Below are 21,659 nucleotides of genomic sequence, written 5' to 3'. Positions count from 1 at the left end.
CTGCAGCTCGTTACTACTGAGAGAAAGCTCTGTGACCTCAACCAGCCCAAACAGTTTTAGGGTTAGGGTTAGAGGGTTAGGGTTAGAGGGTTAGGGTTAGAGGGTTAGGGTTAGGGTTAGAGGGTTAGAGGGTTAGGGTTAGAGGGTTAGGGTTAGGGGTTAGGGTTAGGGTTAGAGGGTTAGGGTTAGAGGGTTAGGGTTAGGGTTAGAGGGTTAGGGTTAGGGATTCATGGTCAGGGTTAGGGTCAGGGTTAGGGTTAGGGATTCAGGGTTGGGGTTAGGGATTCACGGTCAGGGTTAGGGTTAGGGTTAGGGATTCACGGTCAGGGTTAGGGTCAGGGTTAGGGTTAGGGATTCACGGTCAGGGTTAGGGTCAGGGTTAGGGTTAGGGATTCACGGTCAGGGTTAGGGTCAGGGTTAGGGTTAGGGATTCACGGTCAGGGTTAGGGTTAGGGTCAGGGTTAGGGATTCATGGTCAGGGTTAGGGTTAGGGATTCAGGGTTAGGGTCAGGGTTAGGGTTAGGGATTCACGGTCAGGGTTAGGGTCAGGGTTAGGGTTAGGGATTCACGGTCAGGGTTAGGGTTAGGGTCAGGGTTAGGGATTCATGGTCAGGGTTAGGGTTAGGGATTCAGGGTTAGGGTCAGGGTTAGGGTTAGGGATTCACGGTCAGGGTTAGGGTTAGGGATTCACGGTCAGGGTTAGGGTTAGGGTTAGGGTTACGGGTTAGGGATTCACGGTCAGGGTCAGGGTTAGGGTTAGGGATTCACGGTCAGGGTTAGGGTCAGGGTTAGGGTTAGGGATTCATGGTCAGGGTTAGGGTTAGGGATTCAGGGTTAGGGTCAGGGTTAGGGATTCACGGTCAGGGTTAGGGTTAGGGTTAGGGGTTAGGGATTCACGGTCAGGGTTAGCATGAGCCATTAAAGTAGCAACATGCATAACTGCAGCTTTACATTCAGCAGTCAGTAGTTAAGTTGCTAACTAGTGGTGTTGAAGTGCTCTGACAGTATGAATGAGGCTTCATGTGACATTTTAGAGGCATCCTTTTCCTGTAGCTACTAAATGCTTCATGTTTTTCATAACTCATTTCTGTGGATTTGTAGAAATTAGCTGACTACTGGTTTTGATGCTTTATCTGTTATTTATTATATGCTGTTATTTGAATACTAGTCATTGCTCTTTGTAATAATGTATTTGTTACTGCCTATCTATATATTACTAATATATAGATATGCTATATTAGTCTATATATTCTTCATTATGAAGATTAAGGTTTCACATCACGGTCTATGTGCAATTAACTTTATTTCCATGTCCCAAAGTCACTAAACATTTTAACATACCTTTCCCTATTAGTTAGGGTTAGTTGAGATCAGCAACTTTTGTCTTTTTTGTCTTTGCATTATATGGAGTTTAGTGTGATTTAAAAAAAAAAATAATTCCAAGAAAAATGTCCTTGTTTTCTCAACATGTAAGCATTATTTTTACTTCTTCGTAGCTCAAGCAAAAGTGAGGTCACAATGTTTGGTCCAAAACCTTTCAGAGATAAATTAGGTCACATGATCACTCGAGATGGTTTCTCCTTAGCCCCCTTAGTCCCTTCGAGGAATCTTGGAGTAAAGTATGACCAAGATCTGTCCTTTAACTTGCATTTAAAAACAGTCTCTAGAAGTGCCTTTTTCCACCTGAGGAACATCTCAAAGATCAGGAAGCTACTGACCCACCATGATGCTGAAAAGATAATTCATGCTTTTGTTACTTCCAGGCTGGACTACTGTAACTCTTTATTATCAGGGTGTCCAAACAACTCTTTAAGAAGCCTCCAGCTGATCCAAAATGCTGCAGCCAGAGTTCTGACAGGTATTGACCACAGAGATCACATGACTCCTGTAATGGCGTCGCTTCATTGGCTGCCCGTTAAATTTAGAATAATTTTTAAAACCCTTCTCCTGACCTACCAGGTCCTCAGAGGCCTAGCTCCATCCTACCTGGAGGAGCTAGTGACACCTTACCAGCCCAATAGACCGCTCTGCTCTCAGAATGCTGGTCTACTTGTGGTTCCCAGAGTCTCTAGGAGTAGAATGGGGGGCCGAGCGTTTAGCTACCAGGCCCCCCTGCTATGGAACCAGCTCCCTGTCCAGACCCCCCTGCTATGGAACCAGCTCCCTGTCAAGGCCCCCCTGCTGTGGAACCAGCTCCCTGTCCAGGCCCCCCTGCTATGGAACCAGCTCCCTGTCCAGGCCCCCCTGCTATGGAACCAGCTCCCTGTCCAGACCCCCCTGCTATGGAACCAGCTCCCTGTCCAGGCCCCCCTGCTATGGAACCAGCTCCCTGTCCAGGCCCCCCTGCTATGGAACCAGCTCCCTGTCCAGGTACGGGAGGCTGACTCCATTGCTACTTTAAGATCAGGCTTAAAACCTTCCTCTTTGAAAAAGCTTATTGTTACTAATTCTGTAGTTCCAGTTACTATCATACTTAGGGGGTTGTCTAATCGTTAGGTTATATAATAATTATATATAATAATATAGAAATAATTATCTAATCATTAGGTCACATCTTAGTTATGCTGCTAGAGGCCGAGGCTGCCGGGGTCCGGAAACATGATCACCTGATCACCAGGATGTTGGAACCCTGCTGGGTCATGACTGGTCCTGTCCCTGTCTTCTCCTCTTTCTAAATCTATCTAAAGGTATCACCGCCTTCATAGCTGTACGCTGACCTTCTGACCTCTGACCCCGCTGACCCACTTATCTCTTCTACTAACAGCTTGTTGTAATTAATGTATTTCCATGATTTATTTCTATCCTCTCCTCGACCTGCCCAGCCCCCCCATCAGCAGGAGGGTCCCCCCATATGATCCTGGTCCTGCTCAAGGTCAGTGTTTCCTGCCACTGTTGCGTATTGGGGGTCCGGCCCTGGGATTCTGGAGAGGGTCTAGAGACAATTGAAATTGTAACAGACACCATATAAATAAAGACTGATTGGTTTGATTTGATCGTTCCTGTAATGACCCATATAATGTTTTCATTGTCCCATGTTTTGCCTGTTTACATTGTGTTCTTTGGGAACTTTTTTGGTTTTTATAAACTGCCATATAAATAAAAAAAAGATTGATTGATGGATTGATTGATTGATTGATTGATTGATTGAGTGATTGATTGACCAATAGCCACAATACATCAAGAAAAAGGGTGGACAGAAATCTTTTCTTTCTAACTTTACTTTCAGTTATAATTGGAGGTAAATGAATCTCCTACAGAGGGACGTGTACATGTAGGGTTCTACTGAAACTCCAGCTTATTCTAAGTCTGGCTCAAGATCAAGATCAAGCTGCTAACATTAGAGCTACTCAACAACTGGAGAGAATATTTACATTCATCAACCATTTGCCTTATTTACATCTATTTCATAGCCAAAGTACAAACAAATCTTATCCTGCAAAGAAGCAGAGCGATTTGTATTTTCATAAAATGTGTAAGTTCAGGGTTCAGGGTCAGGGTTAAACAGGGTTCAGGGTCAGGGTTAAACAGGGTTAGGGTCAGGGTTAAACAGGGTTAGGGTCAGGTTTAAACAGGGTTAGGGTTAAACAGGGTTCAGGGTCAGGGTTAAACAGGTTAGGGTTAAACAGGGTTAGGGTCAGGGTTAAACAGGGTTAGGGTTAAACAGGGTTAGGGTTAAACAGGGTTAGGGTTAAACAGGGTCAGGGTCAGGGTTAGGGTCAGGGTTAAACAGGGTTAGGGTTAAACAGGGTCAGGGTTAAACAGGGTTAGGGTTAAACAGGGTTAGGGTCAGGGTTAAACAGGGTTAGGGTTAAACAGGGTCAGGGTTAAACAGGGTTAGGGTTAAACAGGGTTAGGGTTTCAGTCATTATGGCATCAGACTCCACCATAGTTCATTGGGAAAACTATGAAAATATTAATTGGGATTTGTCTCTGAATGCACTCAACATTTTTACACATCATCCACAACTGGCTGTAAAGAGTATTAAGAGCAACGCTAAATATTAATGGTGAGCTCATTAACGACTGTGGAAGGCGGCACACAAATGTGACACAATGAATATTTTATTGGCCACAGAGTTGTAACAGAGCCTCTAACAACACTGGTCCAGGTAGGAAATAAAGCTTTGTTAAAGAGCAGCAGCATTTATGGACCAGAGCTCTACTCTGGTCTGGAAAACCTTCCCTTCCACCCCGAGCCAGTTGATGAAGATAGTTAGCTTAACAAGCATACAAATGTTCTTTAGCCAAAGATACATTCATATATGAGCAGGATTTCTTCATAAGTGGATGTCTGCAGCAGCGTGCCCTTGAGTCAGCAGCAGGAGTTCCATCCAAATGCATGAGATGGCTTTGGTGGCAGATTAGAACAAACGCTAGAAATACTACAGTTCAAATCCAGGGATCAGCAACAAAAAGCATGATGCAGCTGTCTGAGGTCAAACCGTACAATGAAATGAAAACAGAACCAGTTCAGGCTGATATACGCTCAGCTTTCATGCCCAAATTTTGTTCTTTTTGAAATCTTTGTTGACACCCTCCTCTGTGATGCAAGTGTGTCCGCAGACATAATAGAGGTGACACTATGATTGTGTCGAATATTTGAGTCACAAAATCAATGGATTCACACATTCAAGAAGAAACCCTTCCCAATATGTTTGGGAATCCATAGAAATATAGTAGATTTAATCTCATTTGGAGATCTTTTACACATATCTTTTATTATATTTGATGTAAAGGTTCTTGTGTATTTGATGTAAAGGTTCTTGTGTATTTGATGTGAAGGCTCTTGTGTATCTGATGTAAAGGTTCCTGTGTATGTGATGTAAAGGTTCTTGTGCATTTGATGTAAAGGTTCTTGTGTATCTGATGTAAAGGTTCCTGTGTATTTGATGTAAAGGTTCTCGTACCATTGCTCCTTATGGGTGAGCAGGGACAGGTACAAGAATTCCTCAACACTAAGCAAGCGTTATCTTCAAATTGTGAGGAGGACAAATGGATTTTAACCGTCGCTGTAGGGATGAGATTACTCTACCTGCTCAGGTAGAGAGGCCAAAGTGTTTGCAAGTGTCTGTTCATTCAGACACTCTTCTTAATTCCTGTATTTTTATGTTTGTCTGCTGCTCCCTGCATGTGCCCTCACAGTCCCCTTTAATGGGTCATGTGTCCTCACAAGTCCCCTTTAATGGGTCATGTGCCCTCACAAGTCCCCTTTAATGGGTCATGTGCCCTCACAAGTCCCCTTTAATGTGTCATGTGCCCTCACAAGTCCCCTTTAATGGGTCGTGTGCCCTCACAAGTCCCCGTTAATGGGTCATGTGCCCTCACAAGTCCCCTTTAATGGGTCTTGTGCCCTCACAAGTCCCCTTTAATGGGTCATGTGCCCGCACAAGTCCCCTTTAATGGGTGACGTGCCCTCACAAGTCCCCTTTAATGGGTCTTGTGCCCTCACAAGTCCCCTTTAATGGGTCATGTGCCAGCACAAGTCCCCTTTAATGGGTCATGTGTCCTCACAAGTCCCCTTTAATGGGTCACGTGCCCTCACAAGTCCCCTTTAATGGGTCTCGTGCCCTCACAAGTCCCCTTTAATGGGTCTTGTGCCCTCACAAGTCCCCTTTAATGGGTCGCCTCTGGACGGAGATATTCTGCAATAAGCTACTGCATCAATAAATACAGGTAAACACTTTTTTTTAGAGGCAAATGTTTCACTGCCTTTAGTCCTGAAGACCAGCTCCTTGAACTTTCTGAGGTTTTCATGAATATATCGCTTTGATAGTAAAGACATAGCCTTATTGATTATAGATTTGTTCATGTCTTAAACGGTCAGACTGATGTCCTCTGGGAGTTTGCTTGATTTTTTGGTGTGTATTTGCAGTTCTTGTCCAACTTTTCACAACACTTTATCACAAAGAGGAGAGTTCAGCTCAGACTTTTAAAAGTTAACATTATTACTCCAGCCCACCACAGTGCAGCATGGTCCATTACTTTAGAAGAAAACAACACAATACAATAAGTTAATAGGCATTAGCAACTTTACACTATGCACAAATATCATGCTTATTGTACGTAGGCACATTAGAAATTTTACTTATGAGATCATAATACTAAAATAATGCAACGTATAAAAATCCAATAGATAAACACTATGATATGTATTAAAATAAACAATCTTTACAAAAACATTTGGCTTATCTTTTGTCTTTTTTTTAGGACTTTTTCATCCAGATATAACAGAATAAGGAATATGTAAAAAAATAAATATCCTATCTACAATCACACAAGGCATTCCAAGTTATCGTCACTGCAAAGAGAAAAAGCGGACAAATGTTAGTTGGAACAGCGTTTGAATTAAAGTTAGCCGACGCTGTGGAAGCTGCCTCTAAGCAACACGGCATCAAACTCTCCAACCTACTTTGTTCCAGCATCCTGGGACAGGTAAGCCGTCATCACCCTGACAACAGAAACACAATGTCAAAATACGGCAGACAACAAATGGCTGACGAGCAAATGTGCAGTGTTGAAGCCAGTTTCACATCTCCACACACGGCTTTAAAATGTTGCCATCGAAAGTCACGTGGGTCAGATCAGAAATATACGTTCTACACTCCTAGGCATGATTTTAAGATTCAGTTTTAAAATATTCCAACTGTTGACATTAAAACACTGATATTAATCAAAAGCATCATCTATATAACAGTTGTGAAGAACATTTTCAGATATTGACTCGATTAATGTTTAAGACTTATAGCACAATACCTGGCTCTAAACCGAAATAAAGGTATTTTCAATTATTATACAATGGGAAAATCAACCATGTTAAAAACAATTTCATCCAATTCTTATGTATATTGTATTGCAATTTTGAAAAAATTCCAGTGTTTCACTGTTAAAGGATTTTCTCCTGAAAGGGAAAGAAAAGATAGATATAATGTTTAACTGTGAAAAGGTACCATCTTGCTAGGGCCTAGCATAAAGGACTCCCTAGCAGCTAGGCCCTAGCTAGGGGGTACCAGGGTCGAGGCTGACTCCATCGCTACTTTAAGATCAGGCTTAAAACCTTCCTCTTTGAAAAAGCTTATTGTTACTAATTCTGTAGTTCCAGTTACTATCATAGACAGACAGATTATCATACTTAGGGGGTCGTCTAATCATTAGGTCACATCTTAGCTGTGCTGCTATAGGCCGAGGCTGCCGGGGTCCAGAACCATGATCACCTGACAGGCCTCTGTCACTCCACTGGGTCATGGTTTCCTCTCCTCTCCTCTCCTCTCCTCTCCTTTTCCCTCCTCTCCTCTCCTCGCCTCTCCCTCTCCTCCTCTCCCATCATCCATCCATCCATCATCCATCTATATTCCATCATCCATCCATCCATCCACCCATCCATCATCCATCCATCCATCCATAATCTATCATCCATCCATCCATCCATCCACCCACCCACCCATCCATCATCCATCCATCTATAATCCATCATCCATCCATCCACCCACCCATCCATCATCCATCTACCCATCCATCCATTCACCCATCATCCATCCATCCACCCATCCATCCATCCATCCACCCATCGATCCATCCATCATTCATCCATCCACCCACCCATCCATCCATCCATCCATCCACCCATCCATCCACCTATCCATCCATCCACCTACCCATCCATCCACCCATCCATCCATCCATCATTCATCCATCCACCCACCCACCATCCATCCATCCATCCATCCACCCACCCACCATCCATCCACCTATCCATCCATCCACCTACCCATCCATCCACCCATCCATCCATCATCCATCCATCCATCCATCCATCCATCCATCCACCCACCCACCCATCCATCCATCCACCTATCCATCCATCCATCCACCCACCCACCCACCCATCCATCCATCCACCTATCCATCCACCTATCCATCCATCCATCCACCTATCCATCCATCCATCCACCCACCCACCCATCCACCCATCCATCCATCCATCCATGTAAACACTAAAACAGTGTGTGATCCTTTGTGGGTAACCCTTCTGGTTGGACCTAAACACACATCTCCACATGAAACAAGTCATCTCCAAAAAGAGTTCCATACATATTAACATCATTTCTGACATGTCTAGAACAATAATGTATGCAGATAGTTAAATATAAATGTGACTGTATGCAGGGAAGATAGATAGATAGATATTCAAGAAGTAAATCTGGAGGCTACAACTAAACAGTGTGTGCAACATGAGACATTTCATCGTCACATTTACTTCACTACATCTCGACATCATGTTTGTCAAACACACGCTTTCATCATTTTGCATTATGCATTCGGGTTTTCCTATTTGAGGAGGTAGGAGGAAGATCGACTCTATGGCCAAATGAAGTTCCCAGATTCCCACTTGTTCCCTGCTGTGGGATTAGGTTGTCTTAACAATGGAGAGAAGATGGTGCCCCATGCAAGGAACAGTCGAGTTAAGAGGCGAGGGAGAAAGTTGTGGACTGTGTAGAGTTTCTGATGTTACAACAGGTTATGACCACAGTTGTTCTGGATTTAGTCTAAAGAGCTCTAGTGGGAAAGTTAATTTCAGTATGTTAGTTCTAAGATATGTTATTATTATCTATGTGATTATTATGTAAGGGGGGAGAGAGAAGGAGGAGAAGGGGGGGCAGATGGAAAAGAGAACTGACTCTTATAAGTTTGTCTGATTTAGTAAAATAACCCAAATATTTATGAAGAGATTTTAATGAATCTTTTAGGAAATATTGACATTGCTGAGAGAAACTGCTCAAGATCATAAAGTAACCTACTCTGTCATTTGACCTCGTATTCCTAATGGGGTGGAGGCCCATGCTCTCCTAGTGCTTTTCTAGGTGTAGGATGTGATGGATGTGTCGAAATATCGAGTCAAACATGCTTGTTTCTAAGAGTGTAGCATGCTGGAAAAGTATGAAGGGAAAGAAAGAGCACCATACCACAGGGCAAGGGGCATCCAGCCCATCCAGGCCAGGCAGGCCCGGTTCACCTTTCTCCCCTTTAAAGCCTCGGAAACCCTGTTTGTGAAATCAACCATTTAAAACCAGGTCGAGGAGTGTTTGTGCTCCTGTGCAGTTGCAGGACCGTCTCCACTTCTGTCCACTCGTTGACTTGATCCAGGGACCCTAAACATGCAGGTAAGCTGAGACAGACAGAAACTGGGCTCACTGGGGGCAATCTAATGCTTCTAAACCTTGACGTCTAACCCTCAAGAGTCCACATGTTGGTCAGTCATGGCTATATGAAAGGAAGATGTCTTGTTTCTGAGTGTTTTGAGAATCTGCATAAAACTGTTCCTGCAGGCCCTCCTTCCAGCACTGCATGAACAGGAATTTGGCCTAAAACAGCATTTATTTGAATCCCCAGCAGTTGCTGCCATGTTTCTGTTTGTCTCATGGAATAAAACATGTTGTTAAACCACTGGAAACCAGAGATAAAAGGAAGTCGACCTTGCACTCTGAAATAGTGCATCTTCCCTTTGTCTCTGGGTTACACATCAGACTGACATACCAAAGGACAGGGGGCATCTAATCCAGGTGCTCCTTGGTCTCCCTTATCCCCTTTGGCCCCCCTGTTGCCTTTCTTGCCCCTCTCTCCCTGGAAACAACAGTGTATTAAAAAGACAAACTTTAGTCCTCCTCACTAAGCCACACAAAAGATTTTGGTTTGATGTTTCTTCACTGATATCTGCTAGTTGCTACATTATACCGTATTTTCACGACTATAAGGCGCACCTAAAACACTGAGACTCTCTCAAAAATCGACGGTACGCCTTATAATATGGCTCGCCTTGTGTGTGGACTGAGTTCCAAAATCTGCTGTGCGCCTTTGGGGGGTGCACTACGGTAAACGCTCCGCCAATCGATTAGCGGCACACCTACGCATAAGGATCCCCTAAAATGGCGCCTGTCAAGCGAGACGCCTATGAATGAGGCTCACTTTAAACTGCAGGCCATCGAATATGCGGCTGAAAATGGCAATCGAGCAATCTTAGTGTTTTCGCTTTACACGCGAGGACAACTGTTGCGCAGTGGCTGCCCGCGGATTACCAGGAGAGGGCGGCCATCTTCCCTAACCCTAACCAAGAGAGGGTGGCCATGTTCCCTAACCCTAACCCTAACCAGGAGAGCGTGGCCATCTTGCTGAATCCTAACCCTAACCAGGAGAGGGCAGCCATCTTGCCTAACCCTAACCCTAACTAGGAGAGGGTGGCCATCTTCCCTAACCCTAACCAGGAGAGGGTGGCCATCTTCCCTAACCCTAACCCTGACCAGGAGAGGGTGGCCATCTTCCGTAACCCTAACCCTAACCAGGAGAGGGTGGCCATCTTCCCTAACCCTAACCCTGACCAGGAGAGGGTGGCCATCTTCCCTAACCTGAACCCTAACCAGGAGAGGGTGGACATCTTCCCTAACCCTAACCCTGACCAGGAGAGGGTGGCCATCTTCCCTAACCCTAACCCTAACCAGGAGAGGGTGGCCATCTTCCCTAACCCTAACCAGGAGAGGGTGGCCATCTTCCCTAACCCTAACCCTAACCAGGAGAGGGTGGCCATCTTCCCTAACCCTAACCAGGAGAGGGTGGCCATCTTCCCTAATTCTAACCCTAACCCTAACCAGGAGAGGGTGGCCATCTTCCCTAACCCAAACCAGGAGAGGGCGGCCATCTTCCCTATCCCTAACCCTAACCAGGAGAGGGCGACCATCTTCCCTATCCCTAACCAGGAGAGGGCGGCCATCTTCCCTAACCCTAACCAGGAGAGGGCGACCATCTTCCCTATCCCTAACCCTAACCAGGAGAGGGCGGCCATCCTCCTCACCTACTGCCGCGACTAGATAACAGCACCCAGCCACATCACCAACATGGATGAGATCCCTCTGACTTTTAACATCCCTTTGACCCACAAAGTGGAGAAAAAGGGACCGGCACAGTGGTGATACGCACAACGGGGCACGAGAAGTCGTCGTTCACCGTGGTTCTCGGCTGCCACGGAAACGGACAGAGCGCTGGATGGCGGAAGGTGAACACTCCTTCACAAAGACTATGAGGCAGCGGCGGGCGAGTTATGCCACCATATGCGGGTGGATTGTAGACGCACGGGCTATGATACCGTCTTCATGTATTGGAAGAGCTTTCACAAAATCAAGGCTGAACCACAACCGGTCGGTGAGTCCGATTCAGATGATTAAGAAGAGGAATTCGGGATGTTGGACATTGAAATAGCGCAGCTGTTTAATTCAGATACAGAAGATGAAAACTTTGATGGTTTTGTGGCGGAAGAATGAATATTTTGTTCAATAAATGTGTCGAAACTCACTGTTTTACTTCCGTTGTCATTTTTTACTGTATGTTTCAGCATGCGCCGAATAATACGGTGCACCTTATGTATGTTTTAAACACAGATATAGCACCCATAACTGAGACTGCGCCTTTTAATACAGTGCGCCTTATGGTCGTGGAAATACGGTATAATATATAATGTAATATATATGTATATATGTATAATATAATGTAATAATGTGTTTTGCAGTGTCAATGCTTAGCAAAGCTGTTTAAAGGGCAGATCAGTAAACTTTGGTGAGCAGGATCCATCTCACTATAGAGAAATTAAAATCTTTGATAAGAAACTGGTGTTTAAGGTGAGTCCTCCTTTATTCGGATTTGGGATATTTACAATTGTTGTAAAATGTACAATCTGCTGAATGTGCAGAAAAACAGCAAAAGTTTTAGGCAGCTTGATTCTCTCACAATAGGATTGGTCCTTCTTTGTGTTACTATTCTTTCTCTTTTATAATATGTTTAAAGTGCTTTGAGGCTTTTTAAAATGGTTTGGAAAGTCCAAAACATCACGTGTTTTGGTGTAGAAGCTCAAGAGAAGGAAGCCGACAGAAAGTAGAAGCTAATTAGCTTGCCAAATGTAGATCGCATAGCAAAAACCGAACCTTTCTCTTGTGGTGTAACCACAACAAATAGTTCAAAGAATAGTTTAGAAAAATGTCACTTTAATGTGTACACTAGCGCTACGTTATATATGTTATATATGTTACATACGTTATACACTACGTTATATTCAGAAAATTCACCAACAAAATATTAAAAGGAAAAAGAGCCAACACAATTGATAAAGCAGTATAACTCTAGATATTTCTAAGAAACCATATCTCAAGGATGAAACTAGAGCAACCAATAAATAATCAACCAATAAATGAAAACCTCTGCATACTCTATTTTTGCTTGTATTTTTTGAATATTGAAGTGTTAGTTATTAAAAACCTTACAGGTTTGTGCATCCCTAAATGAAAGTAACATAAGGATGGACAAGGAAGGACACCAAGGATGGTGTTTTACAATAATAATAATAATAATAATAATAATAATATAATAATAATAATAATAATAATAATAATAATACTTTTGTCAGAGCATAACTCCTGCCCACCAAAAGGCTACATGATGCTACCATAACTCATTGGCCACTTTATCAGGTCCACCACAATTACTCGTGATCATAATTAGCTGATCAGCCAAACACGTGGTCTCAACTCAGCTCCTCCGGGCCTGCTCCAGGCAACCTGCTCAGGTTCGAACCAGCATCAGAAAATGGGGCAGAAAGGGGACTGAAGAGACTTTGAAGCTAGCCCGGTTGTTGGTGCCAGGCGGACTGATCTGAGTCGTCCAGAACCTGCTGATCTACTGGGATTTTCACCCACAACCATCTCCACGGTTTTTACTGAGACTGGTCCCAAAAAGAGAAGCTATCCTTTGAGCAGCAGTTTTGTGGATGGAGATCAGATCAGAGGAGAATGGGCAGACTGTTTGAGATGCTAGAAAGGCAGCAGTAACTCTAATAACCTCTGGTTCCAACCAAGGAACCCAAGAGGACATGTTCTTGGCCAACTTTGGGCCCCTCAGTACCAGCTGAGCATGGTTTAAATGCTGCAGCCTCCCTGAGGATCGTTTCTGCCCATGTCCATCCCATCTGGACCACAGTGGACCATCTTCTCAGGCTACTTCCACCAGGATAATCCACCATGTCACCAAGCTCACATCATCTCACCCTGGTTTCTGGACCATGACCATGAGCTGACAGTACTCCAGGGGCCTCAGAGCTGCCAGATCTCAGTCCAATCGATCACATTTGGGATGTGATGGAACAGGAGATCTTCGTCATAGATGTGCAGGAGACAGAGCTGCAGCAGCTGTGTGAAGCTATTATGTCAATATGGAACAAAATCCCCAAAGTATGTTTCCAACCCCGAAGAATTCAGGCAGTTCTGAAGGCAAATCCAGTCCAATCTTTTCCTGGCAAGGTGACCTAATAAAGTGGCCGCTAAGTATATTTAATATCTTACGTTAGTCTTTATAGATCTCCATATTTAAATGTGAAAAGATTAATAATAATCCAGAATAACAGACTTCCCGACATTGTTCTCCCAGTGCTGTTGCTATGCAACTCAAATAAATGCTAATGTCGCCCTGTGAGTTGGTGATTTTGTTGCAACATTAATATTTATTATTTATTATTGTCTTTTTTCCTTCTTATTAAATACTGGGGTTTTGATATTTTGCTATGATCAATTTACACATTATACGGACATTTTAAAACTTATGATTTTAGGATACATTAAGAAATATTTCAAGATCATTCATACATCAAGCACATTAAATGATTAGCTTAGAAAATGGTGCTTGCATTTTAATGAAACATACATGTGGACAGTGAAGGGAGCACTGGAGGCCAGGTGGGGTAGGAAGGATGGAGGGTTGGAAGGAGTGCATGGAGGCTTGCAAGTCTGTTAAATGGGGTTGGTCATTAGGTCATTAGAGGAGGAAGATTAACCCGGGACTACATTAGAATGCAGGAGGAAGAGGAGCAGGAGGCCAAGGTTTGTGAGAGGGAGAGAGGGCAACCCCGGCAAAAAGGGCCATGGGCCACCGAGCAAGGTGGAGGGAAGTAAAAGGGGATAGGAAGACCTGCGGAAACAAAGGAAGACAGGACAAGAGTAAAAACAGCAACGGTCCCACAGAGCTCTCCTCAACACCTTCAACTGGTCACATCAATGATCGTTAGCTGCAGATTCAATTAGGAAACTTCCTGTTTTCAGGCCAGTTGAATTTGTTGAGATATTAAAAGTGAAACTTGGGATAAAGATGGGAGTGATTAAAAAGTCACATGTTACTGGGAAGGAAACAGAACACATTCTCTCAGGAAAAAACAGGGAGAAATCACAAGTTTATGAGAAACCGCAGCCTGAGAAGGAAAAACAGGCCCACAGACATGATAAAAGGCCCTAAACATGACTAAAGATGTCATTAGATCAGTTTGATCATTAATGCTCCTTATGTTCATAAACTATCATTTGAATTCAATGATTTTTGATCGTTAACTGGTTAACCTAACCCTAACTGGTTAACCTAACACTTGAGTTTTAAATCCTGTTAAGCTTCCTGATGTGGTGGAACCAGTTGCTCTTTGATTTCTGGGCGATAACATGACGGCACCGTGGTCGCCTTGGTAACATGGAAAAATTTACTAAATACATACAAATTTAATTGATCTCCAGTCTTTCAAATGTAAGTACCGTATTTTCTGGACTATATGTCGCTCCGGAGTTTAAGTCGCACCAGCCAAAAAATGCATAATAAAGAAGAAAAATAGATATATAAGTCGCACTGGAGTATAAGTCGCATTTTGGGGGAAAATTTATTTGATAAAATCCGAGACCAAGAACATACATTTCATCTTGAAAGGCAATTAGCATGGATTAGCAATAGGGTTACGGTATGCTAACGTAACAAATTCAGCTACATGACCCACAACGAACTGAGTACGTGTCTGCTTTGTTAACGTAACATATTAACAGTTATTCAGATAACTATAGCATAAAGAACATCCGAGCAAGTTGACCAAACAATCAGGTCCCAGGCTGTTTCCGAAACCACACCCTTGTTCCCTGTTCACTCGTTCCCTGTTTACTACTCACTACGTGGGGGACATGGATTGAGTGAACTACGTAGCGCACAAAATTTAAAGTTAGTATTCGAACCACGGCTTTGACGCTTTAGTTTGAAATGTGAAACAATACATACATTTGTAAGTCATCTCTCCTTGTTTACCCGCCATTGATAGATCGTCACGTGATACCGTAAAGGCTGATGGGATATATTTTCCGAGTTAGGGCGCATCGGTTGTACACTACTTTTCGCAGTGCATTGTGGGATACATTGAGTGCACTGCATAGGGTCCAGCGATGCTCACTAACATTTCGGACACTCTTTCAAAATGGCGTCCACACTATTGAGGGCACTATGTAGGGTACAGGGGGGGGTTAGGAAACAGTCTAACTCCATAGACGAAGCACCACTTCTTCTTCTGCATCGCTAAAGGAACTCGTTCCTCAGGTACACACGCCTAGAGCGCCCTCTTGTGGTTGTCAGTGTGAAAATAACAAACATGTGAAATTTTGTAATAATGTATTTATTTAACATATAAGTCGCTCCGGAGTACAAGTTGCACCCCCTGACAAACTATGAAAAAAAGTGCGACGTATTGTCCGGAAAATACGGTACATACTGTAGAATAAGAATAATTACAAAAGAAAGATGGAGTTCTGAATGGCACCTCTTAGCATATTCCAGGGAATTGCAGTCTTTTCATAGCATCTATTATCAAAACATACTCATCGTCTTACCCGGTTGCCTTTGAGTCCTTGTGGTCCAACAATACCCTACAAAAAGAAAATAAAGTTAGTTCCATTTTGCTGTCTCATGATTACTTTTTTACATCTTCACGGCTCTGATGGTGTTGACCGACTTCCCAGCCGAAACATGCTGGACATTTATGATGGTCGGAAAATCAAGGAAAAATATCAGTGAAATTCAGATTTATAGGACAGAAAATCCTTGTTGTATGTTCACATTTGACAAAACATGAAATATCGCATCAGATAGTCATTTACAGAAAAAGTACAAATAATTTCTACTACAAGTAGCAGTAGTAGCAGCAGCAGTAGTAGCCGTAGTAGTAGTAGCAGCAGTAGCAGTAGTAGCTGTAGCAGCAGCAGTAGCAGTAGTAGCAGCAGTAGCAGTAGTAGCTGTAGTAGCAGTAGCAGTAGTAGTAGCAACAGTAGCAGTAGTAGTAGTAGTAGCAGCAGTAGCAGCAGCAGTAGTAGTAGCAGCAGTAGCAGTAGTAGCTGTAGTAGCAGTAGCAGCAGTAGCAGTAGTAGCTGTAGTAGCAGTAGCAGTAGTAGCAGTAGTAGTTGTAGTAGCAGTAGTAGCTGTAGTAGCTGTAGTAGCAGTAGTAGCTGTAGTCGCAGTAGTAGCTGTAGTAGCAGTAGCAGCAGTAGTCTTGTTGTTCCTCAGCTTTCCAACAAAACCATCATGATCAAATGCTCATTCCAGGTTGTCCGGACCTCTAACCCTAACCCTCTAACCTTCTAACACTAACCCTCTAACCCTAACCCTCTAACCCTAACCCCCTAACCCTCTAAACCCTAACCCTCTAACCCTAACCCTCTAACCTTCTAACACTAACCCTAACCCTCTAACCCTAACCCTTTAACCCTAACCCTCTCACCCTAACCCTCTAACCCTAACCCTCTAACCCTCTAACCCTAACCCTCTAACCCTAACCCTCTAACCCTCTAACCCTAACCCTCTAACCCTAACCCTCTAACCCTAACCCTCTAACCCTCTAACCCTAACCCTCTAAACTGCCTTCGTACAACAGGGCAGTTGCTGCCATCGTACCAGCCCGGTCCTGCTCCTGGCGGACAGTGAGGACAGGTTGAACTCCCTTCAAGTAAGTTGGACAGAACATCTGGACCTCCACACATGCACAACTGCCCCAGAAATTGCTGCTGAATTTTTATCAGACGCCATTGAGAGCATCCTCAGACACTACGGGAGCAGGAGGACCTGGACTGTGTGGTGGAAACCGCTCAGCTCGTAATCGTGACGGAGCTCCCACATCTGGTCTCACCCATAGGGGGCAGACACCAGTCACCTTAGTCACTGACTGCTTGAACCCACCATCATCAGACAAACAGTTGAGAGCCTTCAGAACACAAAGAGATGGGAGAACATGTTTATCCCTCAGAGCTGTGGCCTCTGACCCCCTAACCCATCCGGCTTCCCTTCCACCTTCTGGTCAACGCCCGTCAGAAGAAACTAGAGAATGTGCATCTCAATGCCAGAGTAAAATCAGCTGTTCCATTTCCTGGTGTTCAGCTCTGTGGGACCATGTTCATTTAATATTAAGAGGAAAATGATCCCTTTCCTTCTTTTTTAAACTGAGACTTGTTAGCCTTAGGGTTAGGGTTAGGGGACAAACCGGTTAGGGTTAGGGTTAGGGGACAAACCGGTTAGGGTTAGGGTTAGGGTTGAGGGACAAACCGGTTAGGGTTAGGGTTAGGGGACAAACCGGTTAGGGTTAGGGTTAGGGGACAAACCTGTTAGGGTTAGGGTTAGGGTTGAGGGACAAACCGGTTAGGGTTAGGGTTAGGAGACAAACCGGTTAGGGTTAGGGTTAGGGTTGAGGGACAAACCGGTTAGGGTTAGGGTTAGGGGACAAACCAGTTAGGGTTAGGGTTAGGGGACAATTCGGTTAGGGTTAGGGTTAGGGGACAAACCGGTTAGGCTGATTGAGGACATCGTAATTGATTTTGTTCAATGAAAAAGCTTTTGATGATTTATAATAACTTTTAATTAAGTATGCTGCTCAAATTGCTTCCTTTCAAAAAGAGTCTTTTCTGGTTTATAATTGATGATTTGTATTGTTTCATGTTATTAGAAACTAAACAGTATGACATCAATTCAAAAATGTGATCTAACACAGGCCAAAGATAAATATTACACATATAAAGGATAAATATTGCCCATATAAAGGATAAATATTACCCATATAAAGGATAAATATTACCAATATAAAGGATAAATATTACCCATATAAAGGATAAATATTACCAATATAAAGGATAAATATTACTCACGTAAAGGATAAATATTACCCATATAAAGTATAAATATTACCCATATAAAGGATAAATATTACCCATATAAAGGATGAATATTACCCATATAAAGGATAAATATTACTCTCACGTAAAGGATGAATATTACCCATCTAAAGTATAAATATTACCTATATAAAGGATAAATATTACCCATATAAAGGATAAATATTACCCATATAAAGGATAAATTTACCCATATAAAGGATAAATATTACTCACGTAAAGGATGAATATTACCCATATAAAGTATAAATATTACCCATATAAAGGATAAATATTACCCATATAAAGGATGAATATTACCCATATAAAGGATAAATATTGCCCATATAAAGGATAAATATTGCCCATATAAAGGATAAATATTACCCATATGAAGGATAAATATTACCCATATAAAGGATAAATATTACTCACGTAAAGGATGAATATTACCCATATAAGGATAAATATTACCCATATAAAGGATAAATATTACCCATATAAAGGATGAATATTACCCATATAAAGGATAAATATTACTCACGTAAAGGATGAATATTACCCATCTAAAGTATAAATATTGCCCATATAAAGGATGAATATTACCCATCTAAAGTATAAATATTACCTATATAAAGGATAAATATTGCCCATATAAAGTATAAATATTACCCATATAAAGGATAAATATTACCCATATAAAGGATAAATATTACTCACGTAAAGGATGAATATTACCCATATAAAGTATAAATATTACCCATATAAAGGATAAATATTACCCATATAAAGGATGAATATTACCCATATAAAGGATAAATATTACTCACGTAAAGGATGAATATTACCCATCTAAAGTATAAATATTACCTATATAAAGGATAAATATTACCCATATAAAGGATAAATATTACTCACGTAAAGGATGAATATTACCCATATAAAGGATAAATATTACCCATATAAAGGATGAATATTACCCATATAAAATATAAATATTACCTATATAAAGGATAAATATTACCCATATATGTCGTTTATATTGCCTGTAATTGAGATAAAGTAAGAGTTCAACATGATTTTTGTAAAGTCCAGTTTCAATATAGTTGCTTTAAATACTTGGAGGTTTTCTGTTGTAGTACAAGGAGGCTATCCCCCCCGGAAGCTACTTTTTATCCTTATTTACTATTATTATTACTTTCTATTATTGATAATAGGGTTCGATGCTTCATGCATCCCCATGGCAACTCGCACCTTTGTGATGGAGTACTGGTACTTCACTGCCCTCTTGTGGCCATCTGCCATAACTACCAGGCACAGAAATCGGGGCTTTGGGCTAAAGAGAACTGTGGATCAGTTGTGGATATTGTTGTCTTCTCACATTCTGTTACTTTTTGGGTCCCTCCATGAACTTTAACTGGTTCAGTCACCTTTTTAAGCATCACTAGGTTGGATTACTGTGCTTGACTTCTATCACATTATTCCAGTGCTGTCTTCCCTGCACTGGCTATCCGTAAAAGAATAGATTTTTAAATTCTTCTTCCTCACGTACGGAGGGACCTCTACTTACGAACGTCTCTACATGCGGAATGTTCAGGTTACGAAGCGTCTCAACGGGAAAATATTTCCTCTTGTTACGAAAGAAATTTCAGGATACGAAAGGCAAAAATATACTAACGCTGCTACTCGCAGCTCGCGGAGTTTAGCGAACACAAAATGCTTGTAGCTGCTCTGCCATTAGCTATCACCTAGCATCTTCCTGTCATCCCATTGGCTAGGAGGGACGTCAATATGTACAAGTTTGTGTGTATCCCAGCGTCGCTTTCGTTTAACTTTTATTTATTGTTGGTGTTCGTATGTTTGTCCATTAGATGGCGGTGTTACCACAAGTGTTAACGTTCGTTGCTCGTAATGACGGCTAATGTAAGATTAGCCTGTAATAAAGTTAATTTTGTTCCTGGAGAAGCCTTGCACTGAATTCTTACATTTATTGTCCGCTAATCTAATTGTAACATATATTTGTTACATGTTTTGATGCATTTCTATGATTTATAAAAAAAATTATGTCCGAATTTTTGGGGGCTTGGAACAGAATAGGGCATTTACATGGAAAGCGTGTCTCTACTTACGTAATTTGCAGGTTAGGAAACAACTTCCGGAACCAATTAATTTCGTAAGTAGAGGTCCCAGGTTCTTCCTTGTCTTGCTCCTTTCTGTTGAAGTGAACTTGGAACTCCTTATCAGCCAACCAGAGCGCTCCGCTCTCAGAAGGGACCCTCATATGTAGTATGGGGGACTCCGCTTCTCGTGAACCAGCGCCCAGTTTGTCATTGTTTAAAACCAGCGTGTGTGTTTCTGGCAAGTGTGTCCATGCAAAGGAGAGGGGTCCTTGTAAAGCCCTCAGAGGCACCATGTTTGGGGCTCTAAAGAAATTTGATTTGATGTAATTTCACCCTTTTTATGTTCTTCAGCATCTCCCCTGGTTCAGACATTCATTCGCTTCAACTTCGAGATCCTGCTCCTCACCTGCTACATTCATAGCAGCACTCCTCAGTACCTCCTGAGTTGAACACACCCACCTGACCCCATCTTGGGGACTAACACCCAAAAATGACCGTAGTTCAACGCTAGTCGTCTGCCATTCTGCATCCTGGGACGTTAGTCTGCCCTTGCAGGAATTAAAGATTCCCAATTTCTAATGAAAGCATCAAACAGAAAAAATCCCACCCCATTTTGATGATTATTCATTCTAGAAGACTTACAGGGATGCCTTGAGGTCCAATTGGTCCTGATAATCCAGCATCTCCTTTTACACCCTTCAGAAAAAAGACAATCCAGAGTTTACAACTGTTGAATTAAACCTATACGTTTTTTAAAGTAAAAGCAGAAATCACACAAAGAAGATATTCACCCTTTCTCCCTTTGGTCCTGCTGGCCCTGGCATACCTGCTGGTCCTATTAGACCCTTTTGTGCAGAGAAATTAAGAACTATAATTACCATTGTGACAATAGCAAAAGATGAGTAGAGAAGCTGAACGGGTCAATACTATAAACAGTAAATCAACAAGCCTTCTGTTGGATATGAACAGATATTCAAACTAGAGCAAACAGTCATTCCGAGCTTTTGCTTTGACTGTTTGTGTGACTGAACCAGGGGTGCGGACATGAACGATTGTCCACACACCCTCACGCATACACAGCGAGCTTGTTGACCTACTATCAAACTGTTAAAAGAAAGGAAAGAGAATAAAATGTCACAGCCGGGAGGTTCCTGGCAGCGTGTGCTGAACACAGAGCTGCTCAGGTCCACGGATCATCTCTACATGCAGCAAGAGCATCCTTTCATGCTACACGTTTCATTTCAATATAGCAACTGCTCATGGTAGAAGGTGTGACGATGCTCAGAGCCCAGACCAGCCCAACGCTCCACGACCAGCAGAGCTACGGCAGCAAAAGAGACAGAACAGATCTGGGAAGTGGGAAAGCAAGCAAACATGGCAGGCAGGTATCAGGCAAGCTGCAGTGGGGGGGGAGCAGGAAGAATCAGGAGGTTCAGGAGAAGGATCGGATGGTGAGGGAACCAGAGCAGGACTTGCACCACTCACCACTGGACCGGGTCTGCCGTCTAACCCATGAGCCCCC

At 42.7% G+C, this 21,659-nt stretch overlaps 1 protein-coding gene across 6 annotated transcripts in view; it reads right to left on the bottom strand.

The window, feature by feature from the left end:
* Positions 1-21,659, bottom strand: part of col13a1 (collagen, type XIII, alpha 1) — a 100,034-nt gene that overhangs the window by 115 nt on the left and 78,260 nt on the right. For all 6 annotated transcript variants that reach the window (XM_057046763.1, XM_057046766.1, XM_057046768.1 and 3 more), the window contains 6 exons: positions 21,623-21,658; positions 20,929-20,982; positions 20,780-20,833; positions 15,714-15,749; positions 9,532-9,618; positions 6,410-6,448 (listed from right to left, as the gene is read on the bottom strand). In XM_057046763.1, the coding sequence (XP_056902743.1) occupies positions 6,410-6,448; positions 9,532-9,618; positions 15,714-15,749; positions 20,780-20,833; positions 20,929-20,982; positions 21,623-21,658 (306 nt within the window). The remainder of the gene's footprint in view (positions 1-6,409; positions 6,449-9,531; positions 9,619-15,713; positions 15,750-20,779; positions 20,834-20,928; positions 20,983-21,622; position 21,659) is intronic.

Source organism: Takifugu flavidus, chromosome 11, assembly GCF_003711565.1.
Source record: "Takifugu flavidus isolate HTHZ2018 chromosome 11, ASM371156v2, whole genome shotgun sequence".
Lineage (NCBI taxonomy): Eukaryota > Metazoa > Chordata > Actinopteri > Tetraodontiformes > Tetraodontidae > Takifugu > Takifugu flavidus.
Note: the sequence above shows the minus strand (reverse complement) of the source record. Positions and strands in the feature narration are given on the sequence as shown.